Raw genomic sequence first — 19,620 nt, 5'->3', positions numbered from 1 at the left:
TGGATTGTATAGATGAGTCCTAACACCACTATGACCTCTTCAGTACATGTGATCAAGAATACACTGGGCAGCTCAACTTCCTAGAGGCGGGGGACTTCCCTTCTTTACACTCAATAGATGTTCCCATATCTCATTCAAGACGAAGTGCAGAACAGTGAATTCACGAAACTCATGGAGCCAGAAATGGTTTTGAGTGAGATATAGCTAGCACTCAATGTTAGCCGAAGGGATGACTGGATTTTGTCCTCACCTACAGTTAGAAGGCTGGTTAACTACCCAGAGGTATAACACTTCCGTGTTCCTGAACTGTCATGTAGCCGTGCTTTGTTCTCCCAGCTAAATAATTCTAGGTTTATTTTTTCTAGCATGAAATACTGGAATCACATTAGATGGGAAATCAGGGGGTTGCCAGCCCCTCTGCCACTCATCAGTGGGCAAGTTTCTTCATCTGTCACTAAGATCAGACTTGTGGATCTAAGGCAATTTCCACTTGGAGAAGGTCTACAATTCAGTCCTCTTTGGCATTTGGTTTTCTTTTCTCTAGTCATGAAGTGTGGAAATGAATCACAGTAATCAACTGAGCCTCGTTCCATCAGATTCTGTTTTCAGGTACTTGTTAATTGGACAATGAAGCCACCCTACAGCTATCAGACACCTACTAGCATTTTGTTCTCCCCACCCCCAGAGAGCCTCACGTCTCTGTACTTCTTTGAGGGCTCTGTGTTGTCACTTCTCCACCCTGATGATGCAAGAATAGGGTACGTTGTGAAGTCCTGCTTCTGAAGGATCTCCGATTCCAGTCCCCCTGGGGCCTGTGAGAGATGGGGTCAGAAGTGTGATTACTGAAGCACTGTGTTGGGCCCGGAAGAAGCTTTCTTGAGAAAGCTCTACATCATCAGTCTCACAGTAAATAGTCCTAAACTCCAACATGTTAACTTGCATTTAGTTTACTCCCTTTCTTCACCAGGGCACCCACTGTGACCTGTCCTCGGTAACCAATCCTGGCCCTGGAGAGAGAATGCACTGAGTTCTGCTCCTTCGTTGAAATAATACCACGGGCCAGACATGGCTATGGGTGCCTGGGTGCGTAATGACAGCCCTCACAACAAATCCACAAGGGAATGTTATTCCCCTTGAGAGATGAAGAAACTCAGCAACCCAAGGGAACAAAAAGGGCTGGTTTAAGAATGCTGAGGGCCTGGGTGCCTGAGTTGGCTAAGCATCCAACTCTGGACTTGGGCTCAGCTTCTCTTGGTTCATGAGTCTGGGCCCTCCATCAGGCTCTGCACTCAGAGTGCAGAGCCTGCCTGGGATTCCCTCGCTCTCTGTCCCTCCCCCACTCACACACTCTCTCAAAATAAGTAAAAATAAATAAACTTAAAAAAAAAGAACACTGAGAGTCTATTGTTTTTCAACAAGCATTTAGGGAGAGGCAATGGTACATAAGGCACATTTGGTTCTTTTGGATCAAAGCTGAATTTTCCCCAGGATATCCATAGGCACAGGCCGACCTGCTCCCAGGGAGATGTTTTTGTGCATCGAATATTAGCATCCCTAGAGTTCGGTCATGTCAGTGATGCTCAAACGTAACATCTAGTAGCATGCCCCTCTGTGAAAAGCAAGGCCCTGACAGACTGTGTTAAACACAGACATAAAAGTGAGGCAAGACTTCAGCAAGAACTTCCCTTGGAGGAAATGAGAACTGCTCTTCAGAGCTAACAATGGGGAGATGTGGTATTAGTAACTTGGGCCCACAATCCTGGTCCATCTGGTGGTATTCTGTTCCCACGCTGGGACACATTGTCTGCTCACCCCCTTTGCATGCCCATCATGAGTTGCATGTTTCTTTTCCTTCACCTTTGAAACTGTATTATAATTATCTATCTATGCATCTGTCTTCCCTCACTAGACTGTGAGTTCCACGAGGGAAGAGTATTTTATTCCTCAAACTTTGCATCCTGGCTACATAGTATACCTCAATATTTGATGAATGAATGAATGATCAACCTTCCAAGGTTTTTTTCTTCCGGCACTTTTAAGAAGGAAACATTCAGGGGCATCTGGGTGGCTCAGTCAGTTAAGCATCTGACTTTAGCTCAGGTCATGATCTTATGGTCCATGAGTTCAGGCCCTACGTCGGGCTCTGTGCTGACACCTCAGAGCCTCGAGCCTGCTTCGGATTCTGTGTCTCCCTCTCTCTCTGCCCCTCCCCCAGTCACACTCTGTCTTAGTCTCAAAAATAAACAAACGTTAAACTTAAAAAAAAAAAAAAAAGAAACATCCAGGAGTTCATGGAACAGGACTGCTAGAGACGAGGCCCTGGGTGTTGTAACTTCTGAAGAAACTTCCTTCTACAGGAATCTGTGAATTTGTGACTATTTCTCCATTCCTAAGCCCTGTTTCTCTTGAGCTGACCGTTTCACTCAGGCCTGGAACGGGCGGTCTCCAGGGGCGTCCCGGCTCCGCAGCCATGCCCAGGAGAGGGCGGTAGAAGCCCATCTGGCTGGAAGGAGAGCACCTCACCCTCTAGATGCTGCCCTTTCTCCTTGCCACCCTGTGCCTCAAGCCTGGGGTGATCCAGGGGCGCCTGGGTGGCTCAGAGCCTGCTGCGGATTCTGGGTCTCCCTCTCTCTCTGCCCCTTCCCCACTTGTGCTCGCTCTCTCTCTCAAGAATAAAATAAGTATTAGGAAAAAAAAAAAAAAAAGACTGGGGCGATTCTTCCTGCAGGCCTGTGAGAGCCACTGCCCCAAGTGTGAGGAGGAAGAGCTGACACAGGTCATTCCGGGTCACAAGGTGGCATAGTTAGGTATGCCTGTTAGTCCCCATTACCTCCGATATCAGGTCCAACCTGTGCAACATTTCCAAGAGGCTCCTACCGTTTTTAGCCCAAAGGTAAACCAGATCTCAAGAGATGAAAAATGCCAGATAGCTGGATGCCCAACCAGCTCCCCTTACAAGAGCCCACCCTTGACCCGGCTGCCACGGCTGACTACCGCCCTTCCTCAGTGGCAGCCTCCGCCGCCACGCTAGGTGCATCACACCCACCTCCCCAGTTCACATCCGCTAGGAAGTCCACTCAGCCGGACCCCCATCGACCCCGCTGCAGTGGTTCACACTAACTTCGCCCACAGCCCAGTTGTAAACCCAGTGGACACCTCCGGGTCTGAATCCATCTCCGTTTCCCCTGCCCCCTGCTTCCCTCTGTGTGAGTGATCCCGTCACTTCTCCCTCTGCCCATACAAGAAGCCAGGAAGTCATTCTAGAGCCTGTGCCTTCCCTTAGAACTCCACCGCATTCAAACTGCATCCCACCAACTCCTCCTCCTAACACTAGACTTCATCTATTTCCAGGCCCCTGCACAGATCAGCACCCGCCCCCCACCCTGCGCTGCAGCCTTGGGCGGGGCGGGACAATTAAAAATGTCTGGGGAAGGCTGGACAGTTGGATCCCTAGGAAACGACTCGGAGAAAGTGCCTATCTCAGGCATCGTGGGTTGACTAAACACATGGACTTCCCAGCCTCCCTTGAGGAGGAGGCCATGTACACAGGTCTGGTCGATGAGATGGTAGTGGGAGCTGGCGGTGGGGGGCGGAGTGTTCTGGGGAAGACCCACTTTCCAGAAAAGAAAGACCAGTATCGTATCCCTGGTATAGTCCCTTCCTGCTGATCCTTCAGCCTTGCGGGAAGGGGGAAACTGCAGAGGCAGGTCCTGAGACCACTCTGGATCCAACATGTGTGAGAAGCAAGGCCTGCACCCTAAATAGAGGCTTCCTCTCAGAGCAGGTGATCCCAGCTGGACCGCCAGCCCCATGAAGGCCTGGAGAAGAGAATCCAAGCAGAGTTCGAAGGTCTTGGCTTGGGAGCTCCTCTGGCACGTGTGAAGGAGAAAAGACCTGTGTGTCTGGAACACGGACAGGCAGGAGTCAGGGGGCCCGAAAAGTCCGAGAGGGAGAGGGGGTCTTGCAAGGCTCCAAGGCTCCTGGAGAGCCATCTGGATTTTAAGTGCTTGGAAGACCACGGGAGGGTTTCAGGCAGGAGAGTGACAGTCTGACTCAGGTTTCTAAGAGGATCATACTAGCCAGGACATGGAGAAGGAACCATGGAGGCCAGACACTGCTTTGGGGCTGACCCAACAGCAATTCCCACTCTTCTCTGGACACGTTCTTCTCTAGAAGCTAGAGGAATTCCCTTTCCTGGTCGCTAGAGCACCTGGCTAGACCTCACAACCCTGATCTGGCCTGTGAGAGGAAGGTGACGGGGACTTCCAGGAAAACTTCTCTTCTCCTTCCTTCTCCCCGCCTGGAGTACAGAAGCAGCCCCTCCCAACAGTGAGGCCCCAGGCTAGGGCAGAAGATACGGAAGCCCATCTGGGTGCTGGTTGACACCACTGAAATTTTGGATCTTGCCTACAGCCTGGGGTTCTATTGGGTGAGAAGAAGAACGCCCCACTGGCGAGAGCGGCTGTAAATTGATTTTCTGTTCCACGCAGGGCAGCTCACAAAGCGGGCAGGAGTCGGCACAGACCTGCTAAGATGCGGGTGGGGAGGTGGTGTGGACTACGGGGCTCTCCATTTCTAGTCCGAGTTTCCCCTAGTTGGTCTTCACACTCTGACACTTCCTAAACGCACATCTCTTCATGAACTGTTGGTTTAAAATCTTTTGCTGGCTCTTCATTGCCTGCACGATACAAATCCCCCTCCCGTGCCCAGCAGGCAGTGCCCTTTGTGACTTGTCCCACCTTCCCATCTGGCATCTTCTCCCACCACTCCCGCCCCTGCACTGTGCCCACCTCCAGTCAGACCCCCTCGTGAACACTGCCCACGTGCCAGGCACTGTCCCTGCTTTGTCCCTAACCCAGCAGCCCCAAGAGGAACAAATTACATGTTTTGGTTTATAGGTGAGAAAGCTAACCTCATGGAAGTTAAGTGCCTTGGCCAAGGCCACACATCTAGTAAGTGCTGGGTCAGGACTTAAACTCTGGTGGCCTTTCAAAACAAATCACAGATGGATTTTTCTCACTTGTCCAGAAGTCCGAAGGCAGGCATGTGCTAGGCTGTTCAAGTGCTCAAAGATGCCACCAGGGCCTCAGTCTTCTGATCTTTCCTCTCTGCCACTCTGGAGGGCTGGCTCTCTCACCCTCCTGCCCATCCCTTCACAGCCTTACCACGGCTTCTTGGCTCTAGACATCACATGCAGGTTCAAATCAGGAAGGTGAGAAAGTTGGGGGGTTGGGGCACACCATCTTCATCTGTCAAACTCCCTCTCCCCCTTATTTTTGTTAAGAAAGTAAAAGCTTTCCTAGAAACCCACAGTGTGTTTGTATACGTGGCTGCCCTTGCTGCAAGGCAGGCTGGGAAACCAAGGAATGTAGTTGCTGCTCAGTAAATGCCATCCTTCTGCCGCTTGGGGCCGAGCCCACTGCTGCCCTCAACAAAGCCGATGCTCCATTAGCAAGAAAGGGGCAAGGATGGGGTACCTGGGTGGCTCAGTCGGTTAAGTATCCGACTTCAGCTCAGGTCATGATCCCACAGTCCGTGAGTTCAAGCCCCACTTCCAGCTCTTTGCTGACAGCTCAGAGCCTGGAGCCTGCTTTGGATTCTGTGTCGCCCTCTCTCTGCCCCTCCCCTGCTCATGCTCTGTCTCTGTCTCAAAAATAAATACATTAAGAAAAAGGGGGGGGGGGGCAAGGATGAGCTGGCAACAAACAGGGTCTGCCACCACCACCCTCAGCAAAATGGAAGCACCTGTGGCACCCTGACTCCCCCACCCCCACATCTCCCTGGCAAATCCCTTCCCACCTAGCACATGTTAGTTCCCCTGAGGCTTCCCTCACTCCTGCAGACTGACAACGTATTCTCTTTCCTCCTCCTTTATATGTACCTACTTCTGTCACCAGTGTCTAACTTTACAGTCTGTGTTTGTGGTGTTGTTTAGAGAAAGAGAGAGGGTGAATAAGTGGGGGAGAGGGACAGAGAGCACGAGAGTCCCAAGCAGGCTCCACGCTCATCTGAGCCCGATGCAGGGCTTGATCCCACCACCCTGGGATCATGACCTGAGCCAAAATCAAGAGTTGGGCGCTCAAATGACTGAGCCACCAAGGGACCCTACATTCTAGCCTTTATAGTGGCTGATATAACACGACTGCTCACTCAGTTATGCAAGCATTCATTCTTCCCACAGATGGTCACTGAGCACTAGCTGTGTGCCAGACACTGGGCCGGAAGTTAGAAACTCAGCACTGAACAAGTCCGGTTTATAGATTTGGTCCCTGCTCTGATGGAGCTTTCAGTCTAAAAGGTGAGAGATCCAAATGGTTAAGGTTTGGGGAGAAAACCTGCACATCTCCTCCCAGACTTTAAGCCATCACGTGGCAGGATGGCCTCCCCATCGCACCCAGTGGACCTGGCAGACTGTGTCCTACAGAGCAGGTGCACTGTGACCACGTGCCAAATGCATGCTTTCCTTGGCCCGCAAATACATGCTAATCAAAATGCATTTCTTCTTCCTGCCAGGAAACCCCCCAGGAATGAGCCACTGTACCCTCACAGGATCACATCATACACTCAAGCATCTGAAAAACACCTCGTTCTCTCCCCACCTTGCTGCAGGCCTCTCCTCCCAGGAAAGTTTCTAAGAGTGTCTAATTTAACACTTCACATCAGAGGTCCTCAGCACGTGTGTTTTCTGCTGAAGACTTCGTTCAGATTTTCTAAACAGGGACACCTCACTGTCGGAGCCACAGCTGCTGAAGTGTGATTCTGAAAGTACCCAAATAACTCCTCAGGTTCCTGTTCTATAGCTTATCATGAATAGTTTTAATAGTTCTCGAGATGCTCTTCTACTACGGCAGGTGCTGGCAGCTGGGAACAAGATGGACGAGACTGCTTGTGGCTGTGCCTGTTGCTATGGTGATGTGGACACAAGACACACAGGTGAGAGGTCCTTCAAACAGTGGGATGTGGAGGTCAGAGAGGTGGGGCATAAACACAGGAAACGTCTATGCTTTCTGGGCCTGGAAAGGACCTCTCAAGGCCAACTGGTCCACTCCCCTGCCTGTTAGCTGAAAACCAAATGGACGGGTGGCTTGTTGCTAAAAATCCTCAAGAACAAATTCCACCACCTCGAGTCACCTGTTAGAGTCATATTTCACAAGACACATTACCTTAAATGGGCTTTCTTGGTCCCATCTCGTTTTCTCACCGTCCTTCAAGCGGGTTCTGGTGTCACTGCTAAAGAGGTTTGTCATCGCCCGCACACTCTGTACAGTAACCCAGGAGGGAAGATGAAAGAAAAAACCCTAAAGAGCCCCGCTGAAGCGTGGGCTCAGCTTGTTTCCACCCCAATCAGTTGTCCACAGGGTCCCCACAGGACCCCCCCCCGCAGTCTCCACAGGGTCCCCATCCCTGTTCTGTCCAGCCCTGGCTCTGGGAGCAAGAGGCGGGCTGGCCTAGTGGGTCAGAGCGGGAGCAGAGCTACCCCCACACAGAAGGACTTCCTCCTCTAGAGTGAAATACAGCGGAAACATCTGTTTTTAATGAGTAGCTTTGCAAGCCTTTGTAACAGCAGACCAGGCCCGAGGCGGCCTGGAAACCCACACTGATGGCACCAGGGCTCTCCTGCTTCCAGGCGGTCCTGCAAAACACAAACGGTGCTGTTAAATCAGGAACGTGGCCCTGTCCCACCTCACACCAAACAATCCCAGCCCACAAAATCACTTCAGAAATCATCCTGCCTGAAAAATGTGAGATAGCCCTCATGGCAGAGCGTGGTATAAAGATGTCCCCCCTCCACCAAGCAGGAAAGCCCCCAGCCCAAGATGCAAGGAGGGAAACTGCTCCTGCCCCTTCCAGAAGCAATGGGAAGCCCCCGCACCAGGGGCTTAAAGAAAAGGGCACTGTGGGAGCACTCAGGGCCCTGCAGTCCTACAGCAGGGTGCGGGCAGAGCGGGCCCTACCCCACTTCCCTGGCTCTCTTCACTCCCTTCACTCCCACACGCCTGCATTTCACTAGGCTCAGAAGACAGATGTCTCTTCCTGCCATGGACATGCCAGACAAACCCTGGGCCGCTCTTCACAGTCCCTAATTCCCCAAAATAGTGTCAAGGAAACTAAACACTGTGTGAAACTTCTCTGCAGCTTCTCCCTTTGGTTTCCTTCCCACCCGGCCGAGAACACGGGAACACGGTGCTTATTTTGACAGGAGTAAAGAAGCCTCTGTCTGTAAGTGAGGTTAACACCCACCCTGAGGCTGCGTTCTTGCTGGTCTCTCTCAGCAGCTGAGCATCAAGATTCTGCTAATTAAGCTGCTTTCTTCTCCTTAATTAGCTGCATGTGAATCTTGTTGGGAAGTCTTGGATCCGTGAAATACTCTGGGATAAGAATCGAAAAGAAAAAATTATCTAAACCCAAGGGGAAAAGGCAGGGCGGGAGATGGCTTACTCGGCTCAAAAGCCAGCATGGCTCGGCCTCAGTAGGGCTGTTCCTGGCAGCCCAGCTTTCCGAGGTACAGGGAGAGGTCACAGAAGATCTGGAGGTCGCTGTCCCCTCCCGAGCCTGCCAGCTCAGGCCTTCCCAGGAAGGGCTTACACAGGATGGCTCCGGTCCATTCCCCGCTGCCCAGCAGCCTGTCGGCATGCTGAAACACAGGGAGCCATCAGAGGGCTAAGGGATCTCGGGGTTTTCTGCTCCTGGCCCATCCTGGGGCCCAAACAAATGCCAAGTGTTATTCTTGCCTCAGCTTAGCTTGCCAGCTCGTCTAGGAGACATCACGCCCTCTCCCCTCTGAGAATATCCTCTCCGAGGAGAGCCAGGCTCTCACACGATGACGCCAGAGGAGGGTTTTCATACACCCGGCATGATGTGAATCAGAGGCGGCATCTGCTGTGGCAGCAAAGACACACTAGACTCACTCAGAAATGGTGCGAGGCCAAAACCACTCCCTGGGCTAACAGGACCCAAGAAAGTGTCCAACCCAGCCCTTCCTTCTAAATACCTTTGATCTTAAGCCAGCGGCTGGGGAGTGGGAGGTAGTGGAGCCCATTAGGATAACCTGGGGAGCCTCTACAACTGCGGGGCTGGGCCCCAACCCTGGGCTAATTAAATAATCACCTCAGGGAGTATGCCTAGGCATCAGCATTTCTTAAAAAGCATGTCTTAAAAGCTCCCCAGGTGATTCTAATGCGTAGCCAGCGGGGAGAACCCTGCTTTAGGATTCCTGGGGTGGGGAAAGAGCTGCCGGTATGCTCAGTCCTTTAAGCGTCCACTTAAATACAGGTTAAGCCTTCGTGAGTTCGAGCCCCATGTCGGGCTCCCTGCTGACAGCTCAGAGCCTGGAACCTGCTTCGGATTCTGTGTCTCCCTCTCTTTCTGCCCCTCCCCTGCTCATGCTGTGTGTGTGTGTGTGTGTGTGTGTGTCTTTCTCAAAAATAAATAAACATTTCAAAAAAAAAAGAGCTGCCAGTATGTTCCTCTGGGAATCTCAAAATTCTTCATGGTTCTCACCAGGAGGAAGCTCCGCCTCCTTTCTGATCTGTCCTCATTTTGAGGAAGTGACAGTGGAAGAAAGGGCCTTCTGAACAAAGCTCCCTGGGGGGACATCAGGTGAATAGGTACCCAGACTCCCAGGGAGAATCGTGGGCTTGTCCAGAGTCCAAATCTGCAATAATACAAACATGCTGGTTTCTCAGACACCAAAACCGACGCTGCCTTACCTGCAGCAAATTCTTGGATGTCGTCCGGTCTTTTCAAAAACATTTCTCTGGAAAACATGAGGGATAAGGGCAGGAGTAAAGCTGGCTTGAAGGCAGGCTGTGCTCGGGCTGGGCTGTGGGTCCCGCACTTTCAGGGAATGGACCCGCCCAGGGGTCAGTCAGCCGGAGGGCTCCCGACAAAGACCCTCCCACTGGTGACTGTCCTTTGGGTCCTGCTCAGAGGCAGGGGGCAAAGTGTTCCAGATGGCACTAAGCCCGGGCATTGCTTGCCCCCCCAGGACAGCTGCGCCACAGCCCAGCGAGGCTTGTCATTCATTCAACAAACATTTTCACAGAACCGGAGGCCAAGCCACAGGCGGGCGGTGAAGGCCCGCTGCCTAGTCCTCGAGGCACAGATACACAACCCCACAGCTCAAGGATCACGTTCAACCATGGATTCCCACAGGGGCCAGAGGACAATACCATCAACAAAGCCGAGAAGATGAACTTGAGCTGCCGGTGGGGCCTGGTCCCTCACAGAGTTTTATGGTTCATAAAGAATGTTCACAAATGTTATCTCACTTTACAACCCTGGGAAACAGCAACGAGCCCACTCCATTTTACATATGAAAGAAATCAAACCTTCAAAAGGTTAATCATTTGCCCAAGTTCATAAAGTGAGTAAATACAGGGCCAAGGGCCCAGGTCTTGTGGTGCCAAGGTCAGTGCTCTCTACATCACATCTCGTCGGCCACGGATGCCCTTGCCCATCAGCCTGGAAGAAGGCCTCCCCACCCAGAAAGCCCTGCCTCCCAAGCTTTAAGAATTTGGCCTCCCTCCTCCTTGAATTCCATTTGAGAATTACTGAGCACAGATTTTGTGTAAGTAACTATACTGGATACGAGGGAATGATTTTTTTTTTTTTTTAAGATAAAATACAGCACCCCCTCAAAGAAATTAGTCAAGTAAAAGAGAAGGGGTAAGTTCTTTTTTTTTTTTTAATTTTTTTTTTAAACGTTTATTTATTTTTGAGACAGGGAGAGATAGCATGAACGGGGGAGGGTCAGAGAGAGAGGGAGACACAGAATCTGAAACAGGCTCCAGGCTCTGAGCTGTCAGCATAGAGCCTGACGCGGGGCTCGAACTCATGGACCGCGAGATCATGACCTGAGCCAAAGTCGGATGCCTAACCAACTGAGCCACCCAGGCGCCCCGAGAAGGGGTAGGTTCTCAAATGTCCAAAAGGCCAAGCAACCTCCAGGAAGGGCTATAAGAGGGTGTTAACAGTGTGCTGCAGACAGGGAGACAGTTACTGAGAGTGGCAGGGGGAATCTTCATAGAGCAGCTGGCACCCCTTGAGGTGCACGTGAGATTTCAGTAGACAGGACAAGGGCATCCCACACCGAGGGGGGCAGCAAAGGCCCAGACATGAAAGGAAACAGCTCATGTTCTGTGGATGGTGAACTCCTCAGGGTAGGGACTGGGTCCTGTCCACCTTTGAAACCCCAGGGTCAGAAGAGCACTTGGAGTGTCAGCACCCTCGACAATGTCAATGGGGTCAGTGGAAGGAATGATGAGGTTCCGTCTGGCTGGTTGGGGGGCAGGCACATACAACAGGGGAAAGCAAAGGGGCCGTATTATGGAGAGCTGGAAGGCCAGGGAGAGACGATTACACTCAGTTCAGGAGGCGAGGGGGTGGGTGAATAACACTCAGACTAGCCCCAAAGTGGAACATACCCAGCATGAGAACGGGTGGGGGGGGGGATCTAGGAGATACCATTGAGCAACTGTCACAAAAGAGCATGTACTGTAGAATTCCACTTACTAAAGTGCAAAAAAGGCAAAACAAATCTGTGCTAAGACAAGTCAGGATCCTGGCTACATTTTGGGGGGGGATGTGCTTGGAAGGGGCCAAGGGCCCCTTGGAAGGGTCTGAGGGGCTAGTCAGGTTCTATTTCTTGATCTGGACCCTAGTACCATGTATATTCTACATCTTGTGAAAGTTCACTCAGGTTAGGGTATGCTACTTTTTATTACATTTCAACAGAATGTTAAAAAAAAAAAAGGCAGAGGGGGCAATACTGTGGAGTCACTGAAGATTTTTCCAGCCAAGAATGACATTATCACTTCTAAATTTTGGGAAGATTCATCTGCCTAGCTATATACTAAAATATTTAATAATGCCTTTCTACAATTTCCCTACTCTTCCCCTTTTTCAGGTCCAAAATTCAAGATATTAAGAGTTCCATACAGTGTGTACAAGTATACCCTGGAAAGCTGTGACTGAATGACCATAAATCATTAGGATCTGGAAAACCCAAGTGGAGAGCTTGCTTCCCAACAAAAACACTTTGGAGCTTCTCACGGGTTAGAGTGAGTCTAGAACAGAGACCTGAAGAACAAGTGAGGGCAGGTATGCTGTCCAATTCCATCCCCTCCTCTCCCTTCCTCTTTTCCCAAGGGGACAACCATCTGAAGTATCCAGTACACTTCCTCTCCTCCTCCCACCTCCACCTCAGAAAGAGAAAGGCCTAAAAGGGGCCAGGAGAATTTCCTGTAGGTAGCTTCAAGATCAGCAAAGGGAAAATCCTGGCGGCTTCCCTGGCCTGGAAGGTAGGAATAATAAGGAAGAGAAGGGGCTATTCTTGAAGCAGCCAGGCAGACACCCAGTTCTTCCTAGAAACTTCCTGGACAGAGAAGTTGGGCCATCCCTGACATGTGACTAAAACACCACCCTTTTCATTCACCACCACCTCCCAATACCTTGTGTTTGTGAACAATGCAAATGATTTAATTCAGGCTTTTAACATCTCTCCCTAACCTCCCTGCTGGAGTCATTCCTAATGTGGACTGCAAGCTCCCTGGATATGAATGATGTCAACCTTTACTTCCCTTTAGAAGAAAAAGTACAAAGGGGTTTCTGGGCAGCTCCGTCGGTTAAGCACACAACTCTTAATCTCGGCTCAGGTCGTGATCTCACGGTTCGTGATCGAGCCCCATGTGGGGCTCTGCATTGACAGCATGAAGCCTGCTTGGGATTCTCTCTCTCTCCCTCACTGTCTGTACCCCACCCCCACCTCCTCTTATGCGGGTACACACACACTCTAATTATTAAACTTTAAAAAAAAGAAAAAGTGCAAAAGTGATGGCCTGCTCCCCAGGACTGACATTGACAAAAGACCCCTAAACTATTTTTTGCCCAAGCCTTATGCCTGGCCCAAATAAACCAACCTTCACAGAGAAGTTTCTATTTTCCTTTTCTCCATCTCCTATCTGCCCTGTGAGAATCTGCTGCCGTTGGAGAAATGACTAGGATATGAAGAACAAACGGTAAGATCCAGGAAAGACAAAGGAGTGTCAAAAACAACAAAATAGTGTCCTACACCCAATGGCTGCCTGTTGAGTTTCTCAATGCCAAATTACCTCTTCCAAGTATCAGAAGATACGTACTTACCCTTACAGCTAAAATGACTGAATATTCATATTTTTGAGAATTGAGAGATAACTGAAGAAAACCTCTAGAGATAACTTAAGAACACTCTGGGTGCCACAAATCCCAGAGTTAGAAAAAATTCAATTTTAAAATATTCTCTAACTTTTGAGGCGCCTGGGTGGCTCAGCCAGTTAAGCGTCCAGCTTTGGCTCAGGTCGTGATCTCATGGTTCATGAGTTCGAGCCCCAGGCAAAGGGCTCTGTGCTGACAGGTCAGAGCCTGGAACCTGCTTCAGATTCTGTGTCTCCCTCTCTCTGTCCCTCCCGCTCATGCTCTGTCTCTCTCAAAAATAAACATTAAAAAAAAAACTTTTAATAAAAAATAAAATATTCTCAACCTTTAAAATATATTTATATGTGTACACACACACACACACATAATACCTTTCTGACCCTAAAGGCAGCAATAAGGAGTGTTTAAAGAAAGAAGCGGTCAGTCACACTCACGTCTCCGCAGCCAAGATCTGGTCATATTTCCCACTAGTTGTGGCCGGCTGGTAAAACCACCTACCTGAAGAAACCACTTATGAGCAACTCCACTTCTTTGTGCGTCCTTAGGTATTTTTCGTTAGCAATCCGAGTCTGAATCTGGGGGAACGAGAGCAAAAAGGTCATGCTCCATGAGGAGCCAGATTTCAGGGTTCAAGACCTGCGGGGGTGAGGCCTTGGGGAAACAAGATGAGCCTCTGACCTGGGTCTCTCCCGGGGATGTGTGACATTTTAAGCCGCCTGCTTTCTTACAGATCAACACCCCCACGCCGCCGCCTGCTCGGGCTCAGGGGCCATTACTAAGGCCGGGTCTCCACCGCCCGGAAGTTCTTGCCTGGATCGAAGGTACTGTCTCCGGCAATAACTTCGATCCACTTCCCCGTCTAAATGCCCGCTGTAGTTCTTCCTGCAGGCGCCTGTCGGGCTCGGTTTAGGGCCCCCGAGCCCAGGGGTCCGCCGGGGGCCCCCCAGCCGTCCACCCCTTTACCGGGGAACCGGCACTCGCGCTCCTCCTCCCGGACCTCCCCCCGTTTGCGGCCCCCGTCCCGGGGGAGCCGCCCTTTGACGGAGGCGGGAGTGGGGGGCGCACCCACCTTGAAGCGGCTTAGCTGCTCCTGCTGCGCGGGGCTCAGCGCCCCGGGATCCGGCCCCAGAAACCCGCCCTGCAGCGTCGCCATCTTGTCCGGGTCGTCAAGGCGACGGGCCAAGCGGCCGAAGAGGCCCCGCCCCCCCAAATCCGGCTCTCTCCGGCGCGCGGGGCGGGGTTGGGGCAAGCAGTGCGGGGGCCGCTCTCAGGCCGAGGAGTAACTTCGGGCCGCTGTCCGCGAGATCTGCTTCCCCAGAGTGGGGGGTAATTTCCCGTCGTGGTTGTATATGGAATGGGCCCTTCTGGACCCCACCCAGCCTCACATAGTGTTTTTTCTAGGCTCTAGAGGAAAACTGGAAAAGGGATTCCTAAGTTAGCAGTCTCCCAGAATCTGGCTCCTGACCCTCTCCCTTGTTTGGCAACTGTTGAAACCTAATAGTAGGGAGAGAGGATTCAAGCTTCTTCCCCTTCCGCTGAACCCCTCCATCAGTCCTGTAGACACTTGACACTTAGTAGCCTGAAAGCATCCCAAAGGATGGAGTGAACCGAGTTCTGCAAAGGAAGGAACGTTCTCACGCCAGAGACACTGGAAAGGACCGGCTCTTGCCAGATGTTTCCCCTCTTGGACTTTCTTGTGGAGACAACATGCTCCTCCTAAATTCTAAATTATCCCTCCCACTCCCAGTTGAACAGAGTAGGGGAAAGCCAGTTGGTCTTCAAGGTGGGTTCTTCTAGTGTCTAATTAAGAAAAGAAAGTGAAACCTAAAGCCAGAGAGCTGGAAATAGGCCTGGAAAGGGCAGGAGCCTTGTCAACACACACCATGCTGGTTTCTGCACACCCAGAGATCATGCCCAAGAAAGGCCTTCTGGAGAACAGGGAAAAGAGTTCAGAAGGAAGGCTGGTCTTTCAGATTTGGGAACCACTGCCCAAGGAGAAACAAGCCCACCATTGGGCCATGGCCTCTGAGGGGGTCTTTCTGTGGTCTGCCTCTATCCTTCTCAGCAAAGATGGAGGAGAAGATGTGAAAATGTTGGCAGTTCCCAAGCCAGGGAAAAATCACTGAAGGTAGATTAGGTAGTGAGCTACAGGCCTCTTCCCAGGAATCTCATTCAGGTTAGCAATCATTGTGGTTGTTTGTCTGGTTTTTAGGAGAAAGAGTTAACAGAGAAGTAGATAAGCTGCCATCTGTCACAAGTGACTTTTTTCAAGCAGGAGCAGAGGTTAATCAGAGGTGGTAGTTCTTGTTGGCCAAGACCTGTCTCTTCCTGCCCCTGCACCCCCAAGAGAAGCTAGTGAGGGAAACCCTTAAGCTGCATCACCCGATATGGTCACCACGAGCCACCGGTGGCTGTTGGGCACTCAAAATGTTTCTGTATCAGATGTGTTATCAAGTGTAAAATACACACTGGATTTTGAACACATACTTTGTTTTAAACATATTTTTAGAGAAAGAAAGAGAGCATGAGTGGGGGAGAGGGGCAGAGAGAGAGAGAGAGAGAGAGTCTTAAGCAGGCTCCATGCTCAGTGTGGAGCCTGACACTGGGCTCTGTCCCACAACCCTGAGATCATGATCTGAGCCAAAATCAAGAGTCGGATGCACAACCAACTGAGCCACCCAGGTGCCCCTTGAACATGTAGTTTTTGAAGAAGTAAAACCTCTTAACAATCTTTATATGGATGACATGTTGGATAGTTTAGATATATAAACACTTTGAATAATATTTAGGATATATCAGTTAAGTATAATCTATTATTAAAAGTGATTTTGGGACACCTGGGTGGCTTAGTGTGTTAAGCGTCTGACTATTGGTTTGGGCTCGGGTCATGATCTCTTGGGTTCATGATTTCAAGACCCGCATCAGGCTCTGCACTGACAGCACAGAGCCTGCTTGGGATACTCTCTCTCCCCCTCTTTCCCTTTCCCTCTCTCTCTCTCTCTCTCAATAAATAATAAAAACTTGAAGTAAAAGTAATTTCAGTTGTTTCTTTAACTTTCTTAATGTGGCCACTAGAAATGTTTGAATGACATATATGGCTCACATTATATTAAACAGCGCTTGTCCAGGGGCGCCTGGGTGGCTCAGTCGGTTGGGCGTCCGACTTCAGCTCAGGTCATGATCTCGCGGTCTGTGGGTTCGAGCTGCGCGTCGGGCTCTGTGCTGGCAGCTCAGAGCCTGGAGCCTGTTTCAGATTCTGTGTCTCCTCTCTCTCTGGCCTTCCCCCATTCATGCTCTATCTCTCTCTATCTCAAAAATGAATAATCGTTAAAAAAATTTTTAAAAATAAATAAACAGCGCTTGTCTGGACTGGGAAGTGTGTGCGCACACACACACGCATGTGTAAGCATGTAAAATTTTCTCCATCTTCACACCCCATGCATAAAATAAGTACTATCCTCCTTCTGCTAGTCTGGGGTCTCCTTGCGCTTTGAGAAGCAATCCAGCTTTCTTGACTGATCACATCCCATGGCCCAAATACCCTCTTGTGTACACAAGACAGGCTACTTCTAACTACTGCTTTCTTACAGCATCTCAGTCCTTGCTGTTGCACCTGATGTTGGCCTGTCTTCCCTCTCCATTTGAGACAGAAGCCCCTTGATGGACGGAAGATCATATAATAGGTTGCTAGTACGGGCTCATGGTTTCTGTTGCAGATGGCCTCCCTCTGCTTTCAGTTGTTGAGGGCAGCAAGTGACTAGCAGCTCTGCCCACCATTTGCACCACCACATTTTGCCCTTTCTGAAAAACATCTCAATTATTCAGCATTTCTCATTTTCTAAGAATCTAAAATCAGTAGTGGAACTCTCCCTTTATAAAGTCAATCATCCTTTTTATGTAGGGCAGCTTAGCATCGAGTGCAGAATAAGAAGGAGGGTGAGCCTGGGGATGGCAGGTAGAGAAAGAACCTTGGAAGACCGAGGGCTGGGAAGCCTCATTTCCTCCTGGAGAGCAGCTCCCCAGAATAGCCTCCGAATGGTAGGATTTACTCCCCGCCAGAGTTAACTCCCGGGGCAGAGATGTGCCCACAGTCACCCAGCAAGCATAGCCTGAGGCAAGCTCCCGCCTCTTCTCCCCTTACCCCTGCCTCTCCTTTCAGATGGAAACCTTCCAAATGGGAACCACAAGCTAAGCAGAGGATTGGAGGCATTCTGCTGCCTGCGGCTGTCTCCCCAATTGCTGACTGGGAGGAGGAGTGAGGGGAGTTCATTATAATTCATTTTTGTAAATGTTGAATATTTCAATTAATGTGATTAGCCCCAAGCCCAAACGGGAGGCGGGGCAGCAGACCTGCTGACAAGACATCCTCAGAGGGTGTGATCTATTTAGCATCTCCATAAATACCAAGATCAGATTAAGAGGCAAGAAAAGGAGCAGTGAGGGTGGAGTGTGGGAAGTTACTTTCCAGATGTGTCTGTACTCTTGGTTCCCTGGCACTGTCATCAGGTGTTCTGACCACGCAGAACTGGGTCCTCTACCAGCTCCCCTCAATATGCCCATCTTAGGGGCCCAACTGGGAGGAACTGAGCATCAATATGACGAAGTATAATCGTATCTTCACACACACACACACACACACACACACACAAACTTCAAACGCAGGCCAAGGAAGAATGAGAGGTGGTCAACAGAGAATCAAGCAGTAGAAAGAAGGCCATTTCTCACACAGGGCTGAAATGACAACCAGAGGAAGAAAGGCCAGGTTTAACCACTGTCCCCAATCCCACAGGGAGCATTTGATATGGAGGTTAAACTCAGGACTGAGGAGCCAGACCGCCTGGGCTCCACCCTCACTGAGCTCTCTTTCTAGCTGTGCAACACTGGGTAAGCCATTTTATCTCTCAGTGCCTCGGTTCCCTCATCTTTATTTGGAGATAATGGTAGAAGCTTTCTCATAGGGCCATGCTGAGATTTAAACAAATTAGTAAATATAGAGCACTTGGAACAATGCCCGGGACACCATAAGTGTCATCTAAGCACTGGCTATTACTATTACTTCCTGTCCAGAGGAGAAGCCTGCCTGCTGTGGTAGCTGAATAATGGGGGCTGCTGGGACTGAGTCAGGACATATTTCAGAGACATCAGTGCCATTGTGGGGACATCAGCCACACTCTGGGGTGAAGAAGGGAATGACGGGAGACAGGGTGTTGCACAAGAGTTGCAGGCAAGGGCTGCCCTGTCCAGAAGAGTCCATGTCAGCAGGTACTCCCTGCACCTAGTGGTGCTAAGAGTGGCCCCAGTGCATGGAGAGGTTAAGCTCCCTGGAGATTATGGGGCAAACAGATCACCCATAGAATAGTTGTTAAGAGAGTAATGGCCCACAAGTGTGCTGCCCCCGCCCGTTTTTGCTACCAGACTCACTTTGAGAGTCCCACTCAAGGAACCTAACTGGGAGAAGGAGGCAAAGGGAGGAGAAATTGGGTTTCTTCGGCCCTACAGGGGAGCTTGCCAGCTGTGGTTCTTCCCCCTAAAGGAATCAGGAATCTCCTCTTACCAGAGGTGCTTTGCATCAACTGTTTACTCGAGAAATAACCGTTAAGCAACTAGGTATGAGCCACACACTGTGCTAGACACCAAACAGTAAAATGCTGAATTAAACAGTGTCCTGGTCTTCAAGGAGCTTCCAAGCAATAGCTCTCCAAGTGGTCACCACTGCCGCCTCCCTGCCCACACACTTAAACACACAAACCACCAAGAGGGAGAGAAGGGGGCGTTGGCAAATGCCAGCAAGACATAGTTTTTCTTGGATCCTTTTCTGGAAATTGCACAGCTCTCTCTTTGCGCTCATTTCACCCTGGCTCTCCCCTTCCCCACCCCCCTTTCCATCTTTCCTCTCTGGGTGCCCTTCTGCCCTTTCCTTCAGGCTCTGAGACCTGCTTCCCGCCCCATCTACACCTCCCTCCTCCCCCCACCTCCAACCTGCCCAACTGTTCCCAAGCCATTTTCGGTTCCCTGGATTCTTTCCTTGGATCCCCACACTCGGTATCCCCAGATGCCGGCTTCCCTCGCCTCCTCCCCACTGCGCCCCTCTCCTGGGTCTTCGCCTCCAGCACCGGGGACAGCTCCAGCCCCCGGAACAATGGACCCCACCTTAGGGCTCCTCTATAAATTCTCCATCTTAGTGTCTTGCCCAACTCGTGATTGGGGAGTAAGATGGGGGAAGGGTTATTATCAACAGGACCAGCTGCTCTTCTGGGGGCGGGAAGGGAGTCAGAGAGGAAGGAGATAGAAAGAGGGCGTGGCTCTTGTCTGGATTGTGCGTCCCTCTCCAGGGTAGAGAATTTGTATTCCACCCCTGAGACTGACATCACTGATGTCAGGGGAAAGGAGGTGGGAGTGGGGAGGGGGGTGTGGAGGGGGGAGGTT

General features: G+C 50.7%; 1 protein-coding gene across 2 annotated transcripts; it reads right to left on the bottom strand.

The window, feature by feature from the left end:
- Positions 1-1,917: 1,917 nt before the first annotated feature.
- RIIAD1 (regulatory subunit of type II PKA R-subunit domain containing 1) lies at positions 1,918-14,597 on the bottom strand. Of its 2 annotated transcripts, XM_015077351.3 has the most exons (5): positions 14,264-14,414; positions 13,693-13,769; positions 9,711-9,757; positions 8,242-8,369; positions 1,918-7,633 (listed from the first exon to the last, which is right to left on the bottom strand). In XM_015077351.3, exons 1-4 carry the CDS (start codon positions 14,345-14,347, stop codon positions 8,299-8,301), a joined length of 279 nt encoding a protein of 92 aa, XP_014932837.1. In that variant the 5' UTR covers positions 14,348-14,414; the 3' UTR covers positions 1,918-7,633; positions 8,242-8,298. The 2 variants fall into 2 exon arrangements, with proteins under 2 accessions (XP_014932837.1, XP_053070790.1); XM_053214815.1 differs by lacking the exons at positions 1,918-7,633; positions 8,242-8,369 and adding an exon at positions 8,376-8,635 and having other exon boundaries at positions 14,264-14,597.
- Between the last annotated feature and the right edge of the window lie 5,023 nt (positions 14,598-19,620).

Source organism: Acinonyx jubatus, chromosome C1, assembly GCF_027475565.1.
Source record: "Acinonyx jubatus isolate Ajub_Pintada_27869175 chromosome C1, VMU_Ajub_asm_v1.0, whole genome shotgun sequence".
NCBI classification, from domain to species: domain Eukaryota; kingdom Metazoa; phylum Chordata; class Mammalia; order Carnivora; family Felidae; genus Acinonyx; species Acinonyx jubatus.
This window is presented reverse-complemented; position numbering and strand designations above follow the sequence as displayed.

Bases quoted from the DNA above. Each gene is read 5' to 3' on its own strand.
- RIIAD1 (XM_015077351.3), bottom strand. From the start codon at position 14,347: ATGGCGACGCTGCAGGGCGGGTTTCTGGGGCCGGATCCCGGGGCGCTG. The intron at 9,758-13,692 runs GTAGGTGGTTTT...CATGTTTTCCAG, and splicing joins CTCATAAGTGGTTTCTTCAG to AGAAATGTTTTTGAAAAGAC. The intron at 8,370-9,710 runs GTAAGGCAGCGT...TTCTTATCCCAG, and splicing joins CATCCAAGAATTTGCTGCAG to AGTATTTCACGGATCCAAGA.